Raw genomic sequence first — 15,033 nt, 5'->3', positions numbered from 1 at the left:
AAAAAAAAGGAGAAAGAGAGAGCAGCCAGCAACAAACAGCAGCATGCCTCTTGTTTTAAAAACTAAACTGCCTATTTAGCTGGGGCAACAGAGATCTAAAGGATATTTTGGTTTTAGCTGTTTTTTGCTTTGTTTTTAACTTTTTTTTGTTGTTGTTTCAATCTGCCTCCTTACTGCAACATCTCCAGTCTGACTCTTATAAATTGAACATTTATATTCTTGAGCAGGACATGGAAATCCCTAAACCATCTCCATTAAAAAAAGAATAAACTAATAACCCAGCTGGTCAAAAATATGTAAAACCCATAACAGAAAGATAACATCATATTATTGATCTGGGATGATGTCTGTCAAGTTCCTGCCAGAAGCTAGCTTTCATAGTTAAGTTACAAATCCCTTGAAAACACTGGTGTGCAATGGAAAGCCTGACAGGCCATTAGCTCCAACAGTGTCAGCAGGGTTCTAATAAACCAGCAAAATAGAAATTTAAATTAATAACTAAAAAAAAAAAATTAAGAAAATGATTATTTACTCTGGGGGGCTGCAGCCCTGAGGTCGTATCCCAGACTGCCGTTCTCCACAGCACAGTAGTCAGTAGGAAACAGATGCAATCAGCTTCCTGAGAGTCCAGAAGTTGTCTTATATGGCTGTCATAAGGTGATACTTTAAAAAGTAGATGAGAAGGAAGCAGACATTACAGGCTTGATCCTAAGTTAATATTCTTAAGTATCCTGTCCTTCAGTGAAAGTACACTTCCCTGCATCCGCCTTCCCCCACTTTGTCCTCACTGATGCATTACAGCAAGAGATGCTACCTTAAAGACCAGTGCTACATCCTGGTTTATAAGATTACTCACTCCAGCCCTGAAGCAAGCACACAGAGCTACCCTCCACCAGATTTGCACACGCCTGATGTACTGGGAGTATAAACAGCACTCCTCACACAGATGCTGGTTGCTGAGGCCCGTTGCAGATGAGCACTGCTGGCTCCTCTTATGTGGCTGGCCCTGCTCCTTGCTGCAATAGAGCGCGAGGGGATCCCTCACACGATCTAGAGAGCACATCCCTCACCTCTTTGGTCCTGCACGCAGGGCTGCTGGACAAACAGACACCCCTTCCCACCCCAGCACCAACACGATGGGGTCTCAGAGGGGGCTCCACCATGGTCTACAGCTTTTCCACCAGCATCCGTGCCCAAGCAGTACTACAGGTCAGGTCAGATGTACACAGGCACGCTTGACTTCAGAATTCTCTCCTAGCTAGTTTTCCCATATAAGCAAGAAAAAAAAAAGCAGCTTTAAACTTATCTTCCCCTTCTACCTTAAAAAAATAATTATACATGTTTTCTCATTGAAATATGCTTGCTGTTTGCTCAAATTTCTCCAGTGGATCTGAGGTTCAATACCCTGGGTAAGCTGGTTACATCATTGACTTCAAAATATACTTACTTAACTCAGATTCAAATAATCTATTTTAATCTTGCATTGCATTCGTACTTCCTAGAACCTTTCCTAGAAGGAAAAACAGATTCTTCCTGGCTGGAACACTGAGATATTTTTACTCATTAGGAAGCTACTCCATGCACTTCTTTTTTCTATTTTTCTTTTAATTTTACTATTTTTAAGTTACTTACAGTAACATACTTTTTCAGAATTTGAATATTCATCCTTATTGAACATTTTCCATTCTTAGCTGCAAAAGGTGTTATCAACAGGACAAAAGCACTTGTACAAATATTAAGGTACAATTAATAAAAGAATATTTTAAACTGAAAAAAACTTCTAAATGTGTTGAATAAAGTTTAGCAATACATATGTATAATAAATTAACCCATTACAGGGGAACTTATCTGTAAGTTAGTCAATTTGACTGTTTGCATGTGTCCCTCAAGCTTTCAGAAGAACAGAAGCGATTTACATACCTTCTTGTTATTCACACATCAAAAGAAAACAAAGCTTCCCAGCTTTTGTAGTCTCTCAGCTTTGAGGGGACAAGTCACCAAACTAGCACCAGTTACAAACATGAATGAAGAATGTATTTTCTTTCTGCATCCAAGTTACTCCTGTCAAACAAGTTCTGTAGTGCAGCAAATCCTCAGCAGATATTTCTACCTACTCAGCGGGTACACTTTCTTCAGAGGTCCAGAAACAAATGTATCCTGTTTGAATATTATAATTTAATTAAAATAGTTACCACACTATGATGAAGTTAAGGCCTGAATTTAGTACTTTCAAGTCTGAATTATTTGTAATTCTTTTTAATTCTTGTTTTAACCCAGTTGGCTTTCCAAACATTTATTTTGCCGTGCTTCATCCTTCTGCCTACGTTTTCCCACTGAGGTCTTCACGTTCCTGTCATATTTTCACAATGCTCATGTGCACGAGCACTTAGCATATGCCCCCGTCCTTTCCTTTTCTCCAGAAGGCCAGTGACCTACTTATTTCCAGGATTTACTCATCAAGATCATTTGGCACATGAATCATCCCACTGCCTTTACTCACATGACAAGCTTTGAGGAGCACTGCTGCACAAACAAGTCCATGCAATCCTCAGGCTTTAAGGATAAAGGTTCCTCTTTCTGCTGTCCCTCTGCCAACAACATATCCCTCTGCCCTCCCCTTATCAACAGCAGGTCAGAGAAACAGAGCATCTCCTCTACCTACAGGAAGCCAAAGGGAAGAAGCACTTCATTATTGATAGGACTATTGGGCTTTCTGCAGGGTCTGGCCTCTTGACTGGCACCTGTAAACACTAGAATTGCAGATCCCCAGTGCACGGTGACAGCAATTTTTGACAGCTCTCTTATTCCTGAACCAGCTGCCTTCCAGAAGCCTCACTACAGCTCCATTAACACTCAGCCACAGTTCAAGACATTATTCAGACCTACCTGCTTTTTTTTTTCCTCCTTTTTAATTATAATTTCCAGTATGTAGCAAGTCACACCTCCACCCAAGCACATTATGCCGCACTGAATGAAGACAGGGCAATTCATCCCTGGAAGGCGGAAGGACACAAAGAAATTAAGCGTCTTAGAACACTACACAGCCATTTCAGGCATAACCAAAACCCTCCCAGTTCAGGGCTTTGGCCAAAAATACCCTCAGAGCTTTATTTTCAAGGAGGTTAAGGAGAGCAAATATAGCACGGGAAGGGATTCCAGACAGAAAATCAGCAGCTGGAAAGTCCACGGTTCACATTATTTATGTTCTTATCAAGCAGGTCCTAAAAGGAAGGGTGCAGTACTCACAGCCAGCCAATGAACCTGTCAGCATCTAAAGCTTTATGATAAAAGACAAAGCAAGCCCATCATTCCCCCTGAATAAAAACGACTTTAAATGCTGTACCAAACTGCATTTCAGAGCCAGCTTTGACTGCAATGCTAGCATAATGCTCCACACAACTGGATGACACTGACACGCAGCCCAGACCTCTCACAGTGGCACCATCCTTCCCTCTAAGCAGCTTGGTACAGAGTCATGTATGAGTCATTATTCTGAAGCATGATGTCAGGGGATTTGCTGTACTTTCTACATTGCACAAACAGCAAAACATGGAAAATCCCATATGAGGGGATTTACACAGTTTTGGACAAGATTTTTCTAACCGCTCACATGATATTCTTGAGAAAAAGCAATTTTCACCAAAACCCTGCATCAGCAAAAGTAAGTTTTCTCCTTAAACTGAGGAAATGGATCACTTAAAAGAAACATAAAAAGGAAGAAGCTTCACATATTTGACCACTGAGTCCCTGTTTACTGTAAAGGGGTTAACAACACTCAGTAAAACCCAGATTTTTTTAAAGGGATCAAGGCCTTTGCCAGCTGATTTCAAGAACAAGTAGAACTCACAACTGATTTGGCCTACCATGATTCTGGACACAGCTGAAAAGGATTTGGCCATTATAAGAAGACGAACCACCCACATAAAAATCAGCCACAGCTGTGCTGGTCCTGCAGCCCTGCACGTGACTTGGCCCAGGTAAGCATACAGCCATCAGGGCTGTTTTGGATAATAACACTCAAGCATGCAGAGCAAAGCTTCTGTGTCAGCTGTGTGAACCCTTAAGGGACCACAACCAGTTGTATGAGCACTGAGCTCAAGGGAAAGCCTGTGCCTTTATGCCTGCACTGCTACCAGGGCCTAATGTAGCTAGGTTATGGCTACTTTGGCTACCTTTCATGCTCTGCAACGGCATTTGCTATTGCAGTCCAGACGCGCATGAATTTCAGCCATACGGTTTCACCTGATGGCCTTTCCATTTGCAGTTTCTGCTGAGCCCAACTCCAAAAGCTCAGTATTTTTACCTAAGAGAAGTACTTAAACCACTGTCCTTTTTAAACCACAAACCATTGAGTAAGAAAAAAGCACAAATTCACAGGGAGTGGCAATGTTATGTACCAAGTAACGTGCAACACACTATGAAATGGAAATCTTGGAAAATCCTTTGATATATAAGTGTGGCAATTCATAGCACTGAGAGCTTCTTTGCCTGTTAGGCCTTACCAAAACTTTCCAATACATCCCTCCCAAACCATAAGGAATAGTAGGTACAAATTTAAAAAAAAAAAAAAGCTGGTGAGATGTTGCAACAATTTAAGTGTTCACATGGCAATCCGAGCGTGCGTTTCTGATCCCGAGAGAGGTCCCACTCCGTATCAACAGCGCTTCTCTGCATGCAGGATGCCATGATAGTGGGAAATGCACGACAGCTACAGCCCATCAAGCAGCGGTGCTTACAGATGGAAGTTCAGCTCCATTCCCTGACTGTAAAAACTGAATGCCCAAGACGCTCCTGTGGCGATGTATAACCTATGCTCACACAGCACAGACACAGGAGAGATCCTGCACAGCTGGGATAAGGCTCTCAGCATGACAAGCTGAGCAGTTCTTCAGGGTTTTTCCTTACAAGTCTCCAACTGGCAGGACAGAAGTGCAGTACTGTCCCATGGCTTGCACGGCTGTCCCAAAGCAACACAGTAGGACTTCTCAGGATAAGTAGCTGTGGATACATGTTCAAACACAAGTGCTGAGGAAGCATTTCTGTGTTCTTACCAGCTGATTCCAGTAAAAGAAACCAGTGGCAGTATTTCTATTCCAGTGAGCTTTTATTCTCATTCAAACTTGGTATGGCCAAACATGAGCTGACAACATCTTTTCAATGAATGTGATCTCACAGTCATTTTTTCCCCCTTTTGTTTACAGTGCCTTTGCCACAACACTTTATTTAGCCCTATAACATTTTTATACTCCAATATAATCTGGAGATGCAATTCCATTAGGAAAAGCGTAAAGAAACAAGAAAGACTCACCATTTATCTCTATTTGCACAAGCTTTCATTACACGCAAGACATGTAAATAAAGAAGGGAGAGCCCGTTCCTCCCTATGGGACCCCAGGAGAACCAGCAGGATTTCCCATGCCAACCCACATTACAGAGATCAACAAAACCCAAATAAAAACTCATTCTGAGTTAAAAAGAAAGACTCGGAAACAGATATTTGGGAAAAGTGAGCTGAGGAAGGCTGAGCCATTAACAAAGGCCACACGGAAGAAATAACAGAAGGATTTCACAGACATGCTCCTAACTGAAAGCCCTGCCTCTTCAAACACTCCTGCGCATCCATCCCTCACAGCACAGGATTTACAAAAGTCCCGAATAAGGCAGAAAGCTGTCCTCACATCAAAGTCTCTTGTCTCCCAGAGTTATGATCTCTACCGTTGCATATAATAACGCGCCATTTCCATTCATTACCTGGGCTGGGAGAGTTTCCCTTAGTGAAGGGCCTGGGTTAAGGCAGCTGTTGTACTACTCACCGAAAGCCAACTGAACCTCTGCTTCAAGCTCCCATTTCATAATTCTGTTTTTGCCACCAGCTAAACGGAGGAGCATCACGCTAAAACGCAGGCTGAGACATAAACAACCAGGCTGAAAGCCACCGCCACCACGACCACTGCATGGTCCAGCCCACAGCGAGCAGCCACCCACTCACCCGGAGGCCTCACGGGTGGGGAGGAAATTCACAAGGAGCCAGGCTAGCAGAACAAAAACATCTGTATTCGAAAAAAAAAATACTTTTCGCTGAAAAAAAAAAAAATATATATATATATATTGTTGTTACACGATGCCTGCTGGCCGCAAGGACAGCGAGACAATAGAGCCGCCCAGGGCTGCGCCCGCCGGCACCCCCGGAGTCCGCAGGCCGGGCTTGGGCTCCCACCGCCGCCGGGCCGAGCCGGGCCGTGTCGTGCTGTGCCACCACTCACCGAGGCCGCTGATCTCCTGGCGGAGCCCGGCGCGGCTGCGCTCCTCCGCTATCGCCCGCAGCATGTGCTGCAGGGAGCGGTCCGGCTCGCCGCCCGCCCGCTCGTCCCGCGGCCCGCTGCCGGCAGAGGCCATGGTGCCGCCGGCCCCGCTCTCATGTCAGCCCGGACCGCCGCCGGGCGGAGCTGGGGCCGCTCCGTGGCGGCGGTGAGTGAGCGGAGGGCTCAGCTCGGCTCGGCTCGGCTCGGCCCGGCCCGGCCCACCGCGGCTCCCGGGCTCCCCCTGCGGAGCCACTCAGCCCCGCAGCACCAACCCTTCCGCCCTTCCGCCTCTGGCCGCCCGACCCTACGGGCGCTGCGGCCAGCGAGGTAAGGAAGCGCCCTGGGGGGGGGGGTGGTTCGGGGCGCTTTGGGCCCCAGCCTGCCCCACAGGCAGCTTGGCACTCCTACGTCAAGTCCTCCTCCCCAGCTGTAGGCAGGCCTTCCTCAGTTTGTGGCTGCAGCCCGGCTGCAGCTGGAAAGCAACACAGTTGCCTTTCTTTTGCAAACAATTCACTGAACGGTATTGTTTTATTCCCTCCTCACTTCCTAAAAATATCATGAGGCTTGTGCAACATTCCCCCCCCCCCCCCCCGAGTCCCATTTGAAACTTAAGTTTTGAAGGTGGTAGTTTGGAGGAGAAAAGAGGTCAGAAAACTTAAGACTTGAGCTAGACGTCACTTTAGAGCTCGTCTTTCTGCTAGAGCTTAATAAGAAAAGAAAAAGCTTCCAAATGATGAATGATTGCTCTCCAAAATAGCATACATTTATGCCACATTGCTAATTTCAATTTCAAGCCAGCTTCTGACACAAATAAGCTATCAATGATTGCTCTTTACAACTATATAGTGATTTCCTATTACAGGGGCCTAGACAAGAATATTTTCTGTGGAAGGCCCACATGCTGAAATGGACACGAGAGAAATTTGCAGTCACAGCATTTTTTCAGCAAAATATTTAGTTTTTAGAATGCAATGGGCAGCATGGACATACAATTAAGGGACTTAAAAACCTCTGCCATTATTGTATCTGGTTGTTCTGTTTCTCCACTTTTCAAGAACAAAGGTTTGCAGTCTCATGCTGGCTCCACAAATGCATGCTTTAGAGTTGTTTATCCCCTGGGCTTACAAAGGGGAGAAGAGCAGAAGACTATCCTGTGCTGTTAGACTCCAGGTTGCTCCTGACATGGCCAAGATGAGACCCTTCAGACAGGAAAAAGAAATCTCTCTGCTGCCAGAGGAATTTACAGTCTTCTTTACCTCATGCCATGGTGTACTAGCTAAGGATCAGGTATTTTCCCTCAGTAAATTACTGCTTGATCCTTGTACCAATATCAAATTGGGGATGCATGGAAATACTTTTTAGTTGTTGTATCACCAGCCAGCAGACAACTTTTCTGCTGTTCCTCTGGTCCCTTAAGCCCCTCTGCTGAGCCTTTACCATTTACCCTATGGTTCCAGCAACCCAGTTTAAAAACAGCAATTAAGTGAACCTATTGCTGCCTCATCTAGGCATTCTGTATAAAGAAATGGTGTTCCTGTCTCTAAACAGTTCATATCCCTACCTTCAACTTTTCCTGGCTTCTGTCAAAACAGGCCCACGGACAAAATCCTCAGTTGTTTTTCTTCTGGTAGGCTTTCCCAGCCACAAGCACCTCCTAGTATATCACAATTTTTGATCTGAATATACAGGGATAAAAGCTGTTTTCTTAAAGGGGCTATTGGTTAAGTATCCTTAGGACCAGCTAGAGATCTAAAGTGTTGATTGATTTCAGTTATTAAAGATCCCACAGAATATTTTAAAATAACAAAGCCTCCATCTAACCAAACTCCAAGGGAATATAGAGGATTGTGTTCTACCTTGGTATATTACTCCTAAAGGTCTTCTTCATCAGCACCTAGGACTATGCTGTTGTTCTAACGCATATCAGGATCCCCAGCCTACCATAACAGTCTCCTATTGAGAACACTTATACACACAACAAAAAGCTGTGTATCCTACAACAGGATACTATGGCCCGTGGAGCACTAATAAACAGGCCTTGATGGCCCTGACCAGGCTGACCTGCAGCCTCCACCCGTGGGCCGGGGGCTCTATTTAAGCTCTGTCCTGGGGGCTCTGACTTACAGTCGAGGAGCTTTGGGCTATGGCTGCTGCTGCTGGTCTAGGCTGATTTCTCAGCTTAGCTGTAGACCTCCCCCATCACTATGGAAGTACCTAACGAACTGGACTCTGGCCTTCCCTGTTCCCTGCACTATGCCTCAATAATGGGTTCTTGTGGTTAATGGTGTTACAATGTACTTTGTGCCCTGATGTAAAAACTGTGTACTGATCAACAAGGTGGGTAGGCTGGATGAATTGCTTGGACTTAAGATATATGTGTTATACAGCAGAAATATAAAATAATAGGCAAGTTTGCTGTAAGTAATCAGCTGTTTTAACGTTGTGAGTTATGTCTTTTGAATTAGTCAACAGTCAAGTTTTGCTGCATTTGCATAAATAACTTGTTCCAGTTCTGTGCACAGCTATGCTTTTCTTACTGTATTTATTTTAGCAGCAACTAATAGAGATAGTCAGCAGCTAATAGTGATAGTCTATGCTGTATGTTAATAAGCTTGCAAGGTGTGTGAGTTTAAAAAAAAAAAATTAAAATGGGCTTGGAAGTTAGTAGATATGGGCTTATCTAATAACACTTAAATGTATTTCTAATGGGTGAGTCAATGCTATATATGCCTTGCAGTGCTGACTCTATCAAGACTTGTGTACCTACTTGCAGCCTGTCAAAGATCTGAGTTCCTTGTGTACTTCAAGCTATGCATGTGCAAGCACTTTCGCAGGAAAAGAATGTTCCCTTGAAACTCTGAAGTTTTGAAAGTACTACTTAACCTGTTACGAACATGCAAAGTGCCTTCATTTTACTGACTTGTGGAAAATGGACTTCACAATCAGTAAGATTGTAAAGTAGGTATGTTTATTCAGCGCTGGGCAGCACGGGGGGGTAGTCCCGCCAAAGTTGTGCGCGCCTGATGCGGCAACTTGCCTTGGTTATTTCACAATACACATATACATATTCATAACCTGTCCCCGCTTCGTATTAAAATTAGTTCCAAGAAGTCATTTCCATTAACTCCTCCCATCTGCGCTTGCGCAGTGTATTCTGGTGGTGGTCGTCAGGGGTCGTGGGGATGAAGGTTGATGACTCTTCCTCATCACCGTTAGTTGACCTCTTGTCTTTGCGCAGACTCAGTTGCTCCTTGGCTCTTGTCCATCCGCAGGACCAGTTTCTACCAGTTTCTTAAGATAGGCTCACTCTCTTATTAGGAGACTGACCTTGGTAAGGGGCCCAAGGCTTCTTGCTTTAGTTAATTTGCACAATGCACCATAGTTAGCAAAGACACTAAGTAGCACCCTAGTTTAATGCCATCAGCGCTTTATCTCTACTTGATAAGATCCTCCTAACTCCCTCTCTCATTACTATCTTTCTGGACTGGTTGTTATTGATAATAGACTGTGAAGAAATTAAATAACTTGCTTGAAAATCCTGATGATATCTTAATCATATATAGCAATATCCTCATCCTTAACATTTTGCTGTCTTCTGCTGGAGGCATGCACATGATTCAGTGGGCCATTAGGTGAGTTTATATGTAAGCATGAATTCTGCAGCTTTTACTTGCCTCCCTAACTGCATCAAGGCATATAGACTCAAGAAGCATAGCAGTTTGGGGACTGGCACAATGAAATGTGTTAAATTGGGTGGCTTGCAAGATGCTTCAAAATTACTTTTGGAACTTTCCAATGTTAAGTGCAAGATTAATTCTGTTCCCAAGATCAAGCCTACAACTAAAGCTTCTGAAAAAAAACTATAGAATGTTACAAAACTTCCAGCTTAAAATTATACTCTCTAGATGGTCCCCTGAATGTACACCAGAGCATTAAGGCCATCGTATTTCTGAAGTTAGAGGTGTTCTACCTGTTCAGCTTTCTTGTGACCTTCTGTGTCCTCTTTGTACTACTCTTGTTATACCTGTCTCTATTTTCACTAGTTAACTGCCCTGGGATATGCTGAATGGAAGCCAGAGGTGTTCAGCCTTGCACTGTAGGAGTGGAAACTTGTCTGAACTCATATGAATAGATTTCAAACAAGTTTGATCTGTCTCTTCTTCATCCAAAACTGAGTCTTCTGTGCCTGAGCCTTTTATCCTAGGTAGCTCCTGTGCTGCTTGTGAGAGTGCAGTTATCTTAATTGGATTGAGGTGTGAACCATAGACTTTGGGTAATAGGCTTCTGGGTTTTATAAGCCACTTGCACAGTATCCCTGTTTCATTGTTCTCCCTGAACTGCACTTGTATTGTATCCAGGTATCCATCCTCACTACTTACAAACCCTCTCAAACCTTCCATCGGTTCAGCAAATTTGAAGTCCCAGTAGGAAACGATTAAATTTTGCGGTTGTATAGTAAATTCTGGGGTTATATAGCTTCCTATCTCCTAGGAGGAAATGGGCAGTCCCTTAGTGAAGGTAACTCCTGCCAGTCTGAAGATGGCTTTGTGGTCAGACTACAGGGCTTTGCTGAAAGAGCTGAACTAGCTGGGAAGTTGCTTTAGACAGCAGAGATACCTGGCCTGTGCAAGCTCCATGTTATCTGCTTACAAGTCTGTCCAAAGCAGTGACAAATTTAGCATTGCTTAGCACTGTAGTGTTAATTGATGTTAATGTACTGTCAAGCTCCTTCAAGTGTTTAAATTCAATGAATCTGTGTTCTTTTAGCCTATATTACTGTATTGTAGACTCTGACCATAAGATCAGCAATAGATAAGGAATTGTCCAGCTTGTAGAGATAATACTATGGTGCTTTACGGATTTCTGAATTGTATTGCTTATGTCCTGTGTGATGACAGGTCTAGTTAGACAGAACTGGATGGTAAGTCTGTAGTAGTTTGAGAAGATGAGTCAGAGCTGTGAACGGACCCCATGTGTAACACTGGGTTGCACCTATCTGGTTACTGCTGCTGGGATCTTGTGCTAGCTGTTGGCATTTAATGATATTTAAGACCTGTGAAATCTGTTCATAACAACCGAACAAGTTTCAGCCAGCTTTAAGAAGAAAGCTAAATCCTAGCAGACAGTAACAGAGGGTGTAAAAGAAATGACTTGCTTACAAATCATGAACAGTTTATAAAGGATATAATGGTTAAGTTTTCTTGAGAAATGTTGCAATAAGCTTCTAAACTGAACTTTCATCAGTATTTCAGCAGTAAATTCCAAAATATATAGGAATTTGGAAATGTGATTTTGAAGTATACACACAGATATTCAAGACTTCTAGAAATGTAGGAGCAAAATGGATAATAATTGTATGAATATATTTAGTAATGGTTGAATACTTAATTTTATTTTTAAAATTCCATTGCAGGATATCTTAAGCATAACTCTTTTGTAATGTCATTTTAGTTTTATTTCAATGAGTTACGTTAAATATGCTACATTGTGTAGTTATATTAGTATTTCAGTATTTAATAACATTAGTTAATATTTAAAATAAGTAAAATGTGTGAGTGGAGAGCAAAATATAATCTACAAAAGACTTTTATAGGCTGGGCTGCTCTAACAAATGTCATAAACGGCATCTGTAGATAAAGAACTCATTACAGTGAGTTTCCTTTGGATTCATATTTAAGTAACCATTCAGATTAATTCAACTACACTCAAGAAAATTCAGTTAATTTTCTCTAATTTTTACCTCTAGGACAAAAGTTTTCCCTAGATTGCATGGCTGAACTCTGCTCAGATTCTCTTTCAATGACATCTAATCAGGATATTTCTTCACCTTTGTGAAATATGCTGGTACTCATACAAATATGTATAATCTAAAATTTATATACTACATGGATAATGGCAATCATGCTTCAAGTTTAGAGGAATTCTCTCTGTCTTAGAAGAGAACTTCAGGGTCAGGAGACTGTATGTGACTAGGTGATCTTGGGTGAAACTTGGCCTTACTGACTCAAGTTTCTAGCAGAAAGGTGCCAGTGAGGTCAGGACTTAATCTCGTGATATTCAAAATTATTCAGTACTTTACTATCAAAGCTCTGCAGAGGCAGAGAGAAATTAATGTCTTTTATGAAGATGAAGTCACATATATAAGAAGAGCTCAATCTAATTTTCTGTTAAGTTGTAAAGCAAAACAAACTGAAGGCTCACATTAGTTGAGCATAAACATGCTTAGAAGAAAGCATGTGAAATATTTGAGAGAAAAGGCAACGATCTCTTTTGGTCAACAGGGTGAGGGAGGGAAGGAAACCTGTTAAACATTAGGAACTTTATGAAGACAGGGCATCAACTGTTATGCTAGGTTGATGCTTTTGAGCATTGTATTCATGATGGTATGCATTTTGTCCACATTTAAAGCTTAGATGTTAAGGTATAAAGCCCACACAGTTGGCTACATGAGACTTTGTTGATACCAGCAGTAAACTGAAGATGTGATTAGCTAGCGTAGCTATAGACGTAAGCTGTAAAAATGATCTCAGTTGTTATTCAGTGGCTTGTACAGTGTTTAGTGCCAAGTGACTTCTGAGAACTCTTACCAATACTCTTTTTAATAAGTTTTTATAAGTCATGGAATTGGCTATTCTTGGAGAAACTTACCACTTCAGAAATACAGGTATAATTTCCTAACTGGGATTCTTCTAGTGAGCTAAATAACAACGTATGATAATTTCAAAACAACTTTTGTTCAACCAGTTTGTTTATGAACAATTGCTTTATAAGCTTCAGACAATATTTTATGGCAGTTTTACTGCATAATACAAAAAAAGCACAATATTTTATGTGCAGCCATCAGTGACTGGAAAATGTTTATTTAAATTTTATCTCCATGAAAATGAATATCTATAAAATAAAGCAAGTTCATCCTCAGTAAGTGAAATAAAAGATAGATGAAAAATGTAACAGCTGGATGATTCAAGAAGCCTGGGACCTCATTTGCTCAAGCAGAGTACTCACTAGCAAAAAATTGGTCCTTGCTATGCAATCCTTAATGAGCAAAGGGAAGGACAGTGACCTTGAGGTAGGGGAAAGTCAAGAACCAAGAAATCTCTGCCAGGCTAGGACCTAGCCTCCCAGACCAGTACCTTTGTCAAATGTACTAACATGCCCTAGTTCTTAAATTCTTACCTGGACAAGTCTCTAGCTGGTGTAATTCCTTTTTTTAACAAGGACACACGCATTGGAATGTCACTTGCACTCTTTAATCTGGATTGCTTTAGACCTTTTAGATTTTATTTCAGTGGTTGGCACCAAATCCTTCAGGTGGATATGCAAGAAGCATTGTATCAATGGCACAAAGTGCCTATCAGTTTAGCTTGCTGTGACACATATCACTTATTTTGCTGGAAAAAAATAATCTGAAGTTCTAGTAATGACTATAAAAAAATAGAATAAAGTTGGTAGCCTTCATGAAGACCATCTGCATACAATGAAAGGAATCTGGAATTACACATCTGTAATCTGTGACAACAAAGGACATGTTTTTAGAGAGCTAGAACACTGAACTGATGGGCAAACAAAGCATAAACTCTTCTACATTTTGACACTGATAGACTATGTCTTTATAAATCATAATAACAAGGGTATTTGGTGCTGCCTGCCTTTTGGGGAGCTCTGGGTTCCTCATCCATGTAAAAGTATGTGGTATTATTACTAATCAAATACTTCATTACTGGTTGCTGATATTTTCAAATTCTCAGCAGAAGCAGGCTATTGAGGAAGGAAACATTTCAAACGCTTTTAAAAAATGTTTCTGGATTTCCCAGAAGCACAGTCAGTATGAAATGAACTAGATTTTCATGACCTGTTCTCACCTGTAACTTTTCCCTTTACCCAGCTTATTGATATGAACAGAGCTAAGCTAAGTTCTTAGTGTTTCCTGTCAGCCTTCTATTTACAGCTTGGGATGATAATATCTGTTTTTTTTTATTTTTTATTTTTTCTGGAGCAGCTTAGTGTATGCTGCACTTCTTGGGGAAGCTGGAGAAAGAGTGGAACTAGTCTATTACAAAACCTGCTTTTCAACATTTTCATTCAGTAAATATCTACATTAAGACTACTTAATTGTTACTGTAAATTTTGCAAATGAGTAATCAAATTAATGACTGCTTTATCTTGCCACCTGTCTACTGATATTTCTTGGGGAACCTATAGGAGAGTACTTTTAAATATTAAAATAATATCTTTGGTTTAATTTCTTCCTCTCACTCCCTGTGCTTCTCAAGCCCTCGTTGAAACAATCTTATGATCTACATTTTACCCCTTTTACCCTGTCACTTTTACTCTTTATTGTTGCTCCCTCTTTTGAATGCCAGTTGCTTCCAAATCCTGAAAACCCACGTCCTCTAGCAATGAATCACTTGTTGCTTTCCAAGTCACTGTTCTTTTCTCACTCCCCCTTCCTGGACTTGATTGTCTTGAGTCCTTTTGCCCTAGACCCATGTTCTGCATACACTTGCCCAGGTGTTCAACTTTAATCTTCAAATATTAAACAGTGACCAGGTTTAAGTGAACCAATCTTTTGTATCAGCTTATTTCGTCTACTTAGGGTGAACATCAACATGCTCATTTCATTGAATATGTTTACCATAAGGATGCTTTGAAGGATAAAGGCTAAAACTAGAAATATATACAACAACTGGCATCTGCTGATCAAGCAGTTTGCTCTTTTATTTGTTCACCT

At 41.7% G+C, this 15,033-nt stretch overlaps 2 protein-coding genes across 7 annotated transcripts in view; one reads left to right on the top strand and one right to left on the bottom strand.

Moving 5' to 3' along the window:
* Positions 1–6,402, bottom strand: part of KIAA0930 — a 76,122-nt gene extending 69,720 nt beyond the window's left edge. For 2 of the 3 annotated variants that reach the window (XM_080555981.1, XM_080555982.1), the window contains exon 1: positions 6,264–6,402. In XM_080555981.1, the coding sequence (XP_080412107.1) occupies positions 6,264–6,396 (133 nt within the window). In that variant the 5' untranslated portion in view covers positions 6,397–6,402. Of the gene's footprint in view, positions 1–5,813; positions 5,939–6,263 lie in introns of those variants that run through there. The other variant, XM_080555983.1, reaches the window with a different exon arrangement.
* A 92-nt stretch (positions 6,403–6,494) lies between these two features.
* The window catches only part of UPK3A (uroplakin 3A), a 69,949-nt gene continuing 61,410 nt past the window's right edge, over positions 6,495–15,033 (top strand). For all 4 annotated transcript variants that reach the window (XM_080556114.1, XM_080556117.1, XM_080556113.1 and 1 more), the window contains exon 1: positions 6,495–6,629. The gene's annotated coding sequence lies outside the window, so the exon portion shown is untranslated. The remainder of the gene's footprint in view (positions 6,630–15,033) is intronic.

This window comes from Anser brachyrhynchus (assembly GCF_964034855.1).
Source record: "Anser brachyrhynchus genome assembly, chromosome: 1".
Classification (NCBI taxonomy): Eukaryota; Metazoa; Chordata; class Aves; order Anseriformes; family Anatidae; genus Anser; species Anser brachyrhynchus.
Note: the sequence above shows the minus strand (reverse complement) of the source record. Positions and strands in the feature narration are given on the sequence as shown.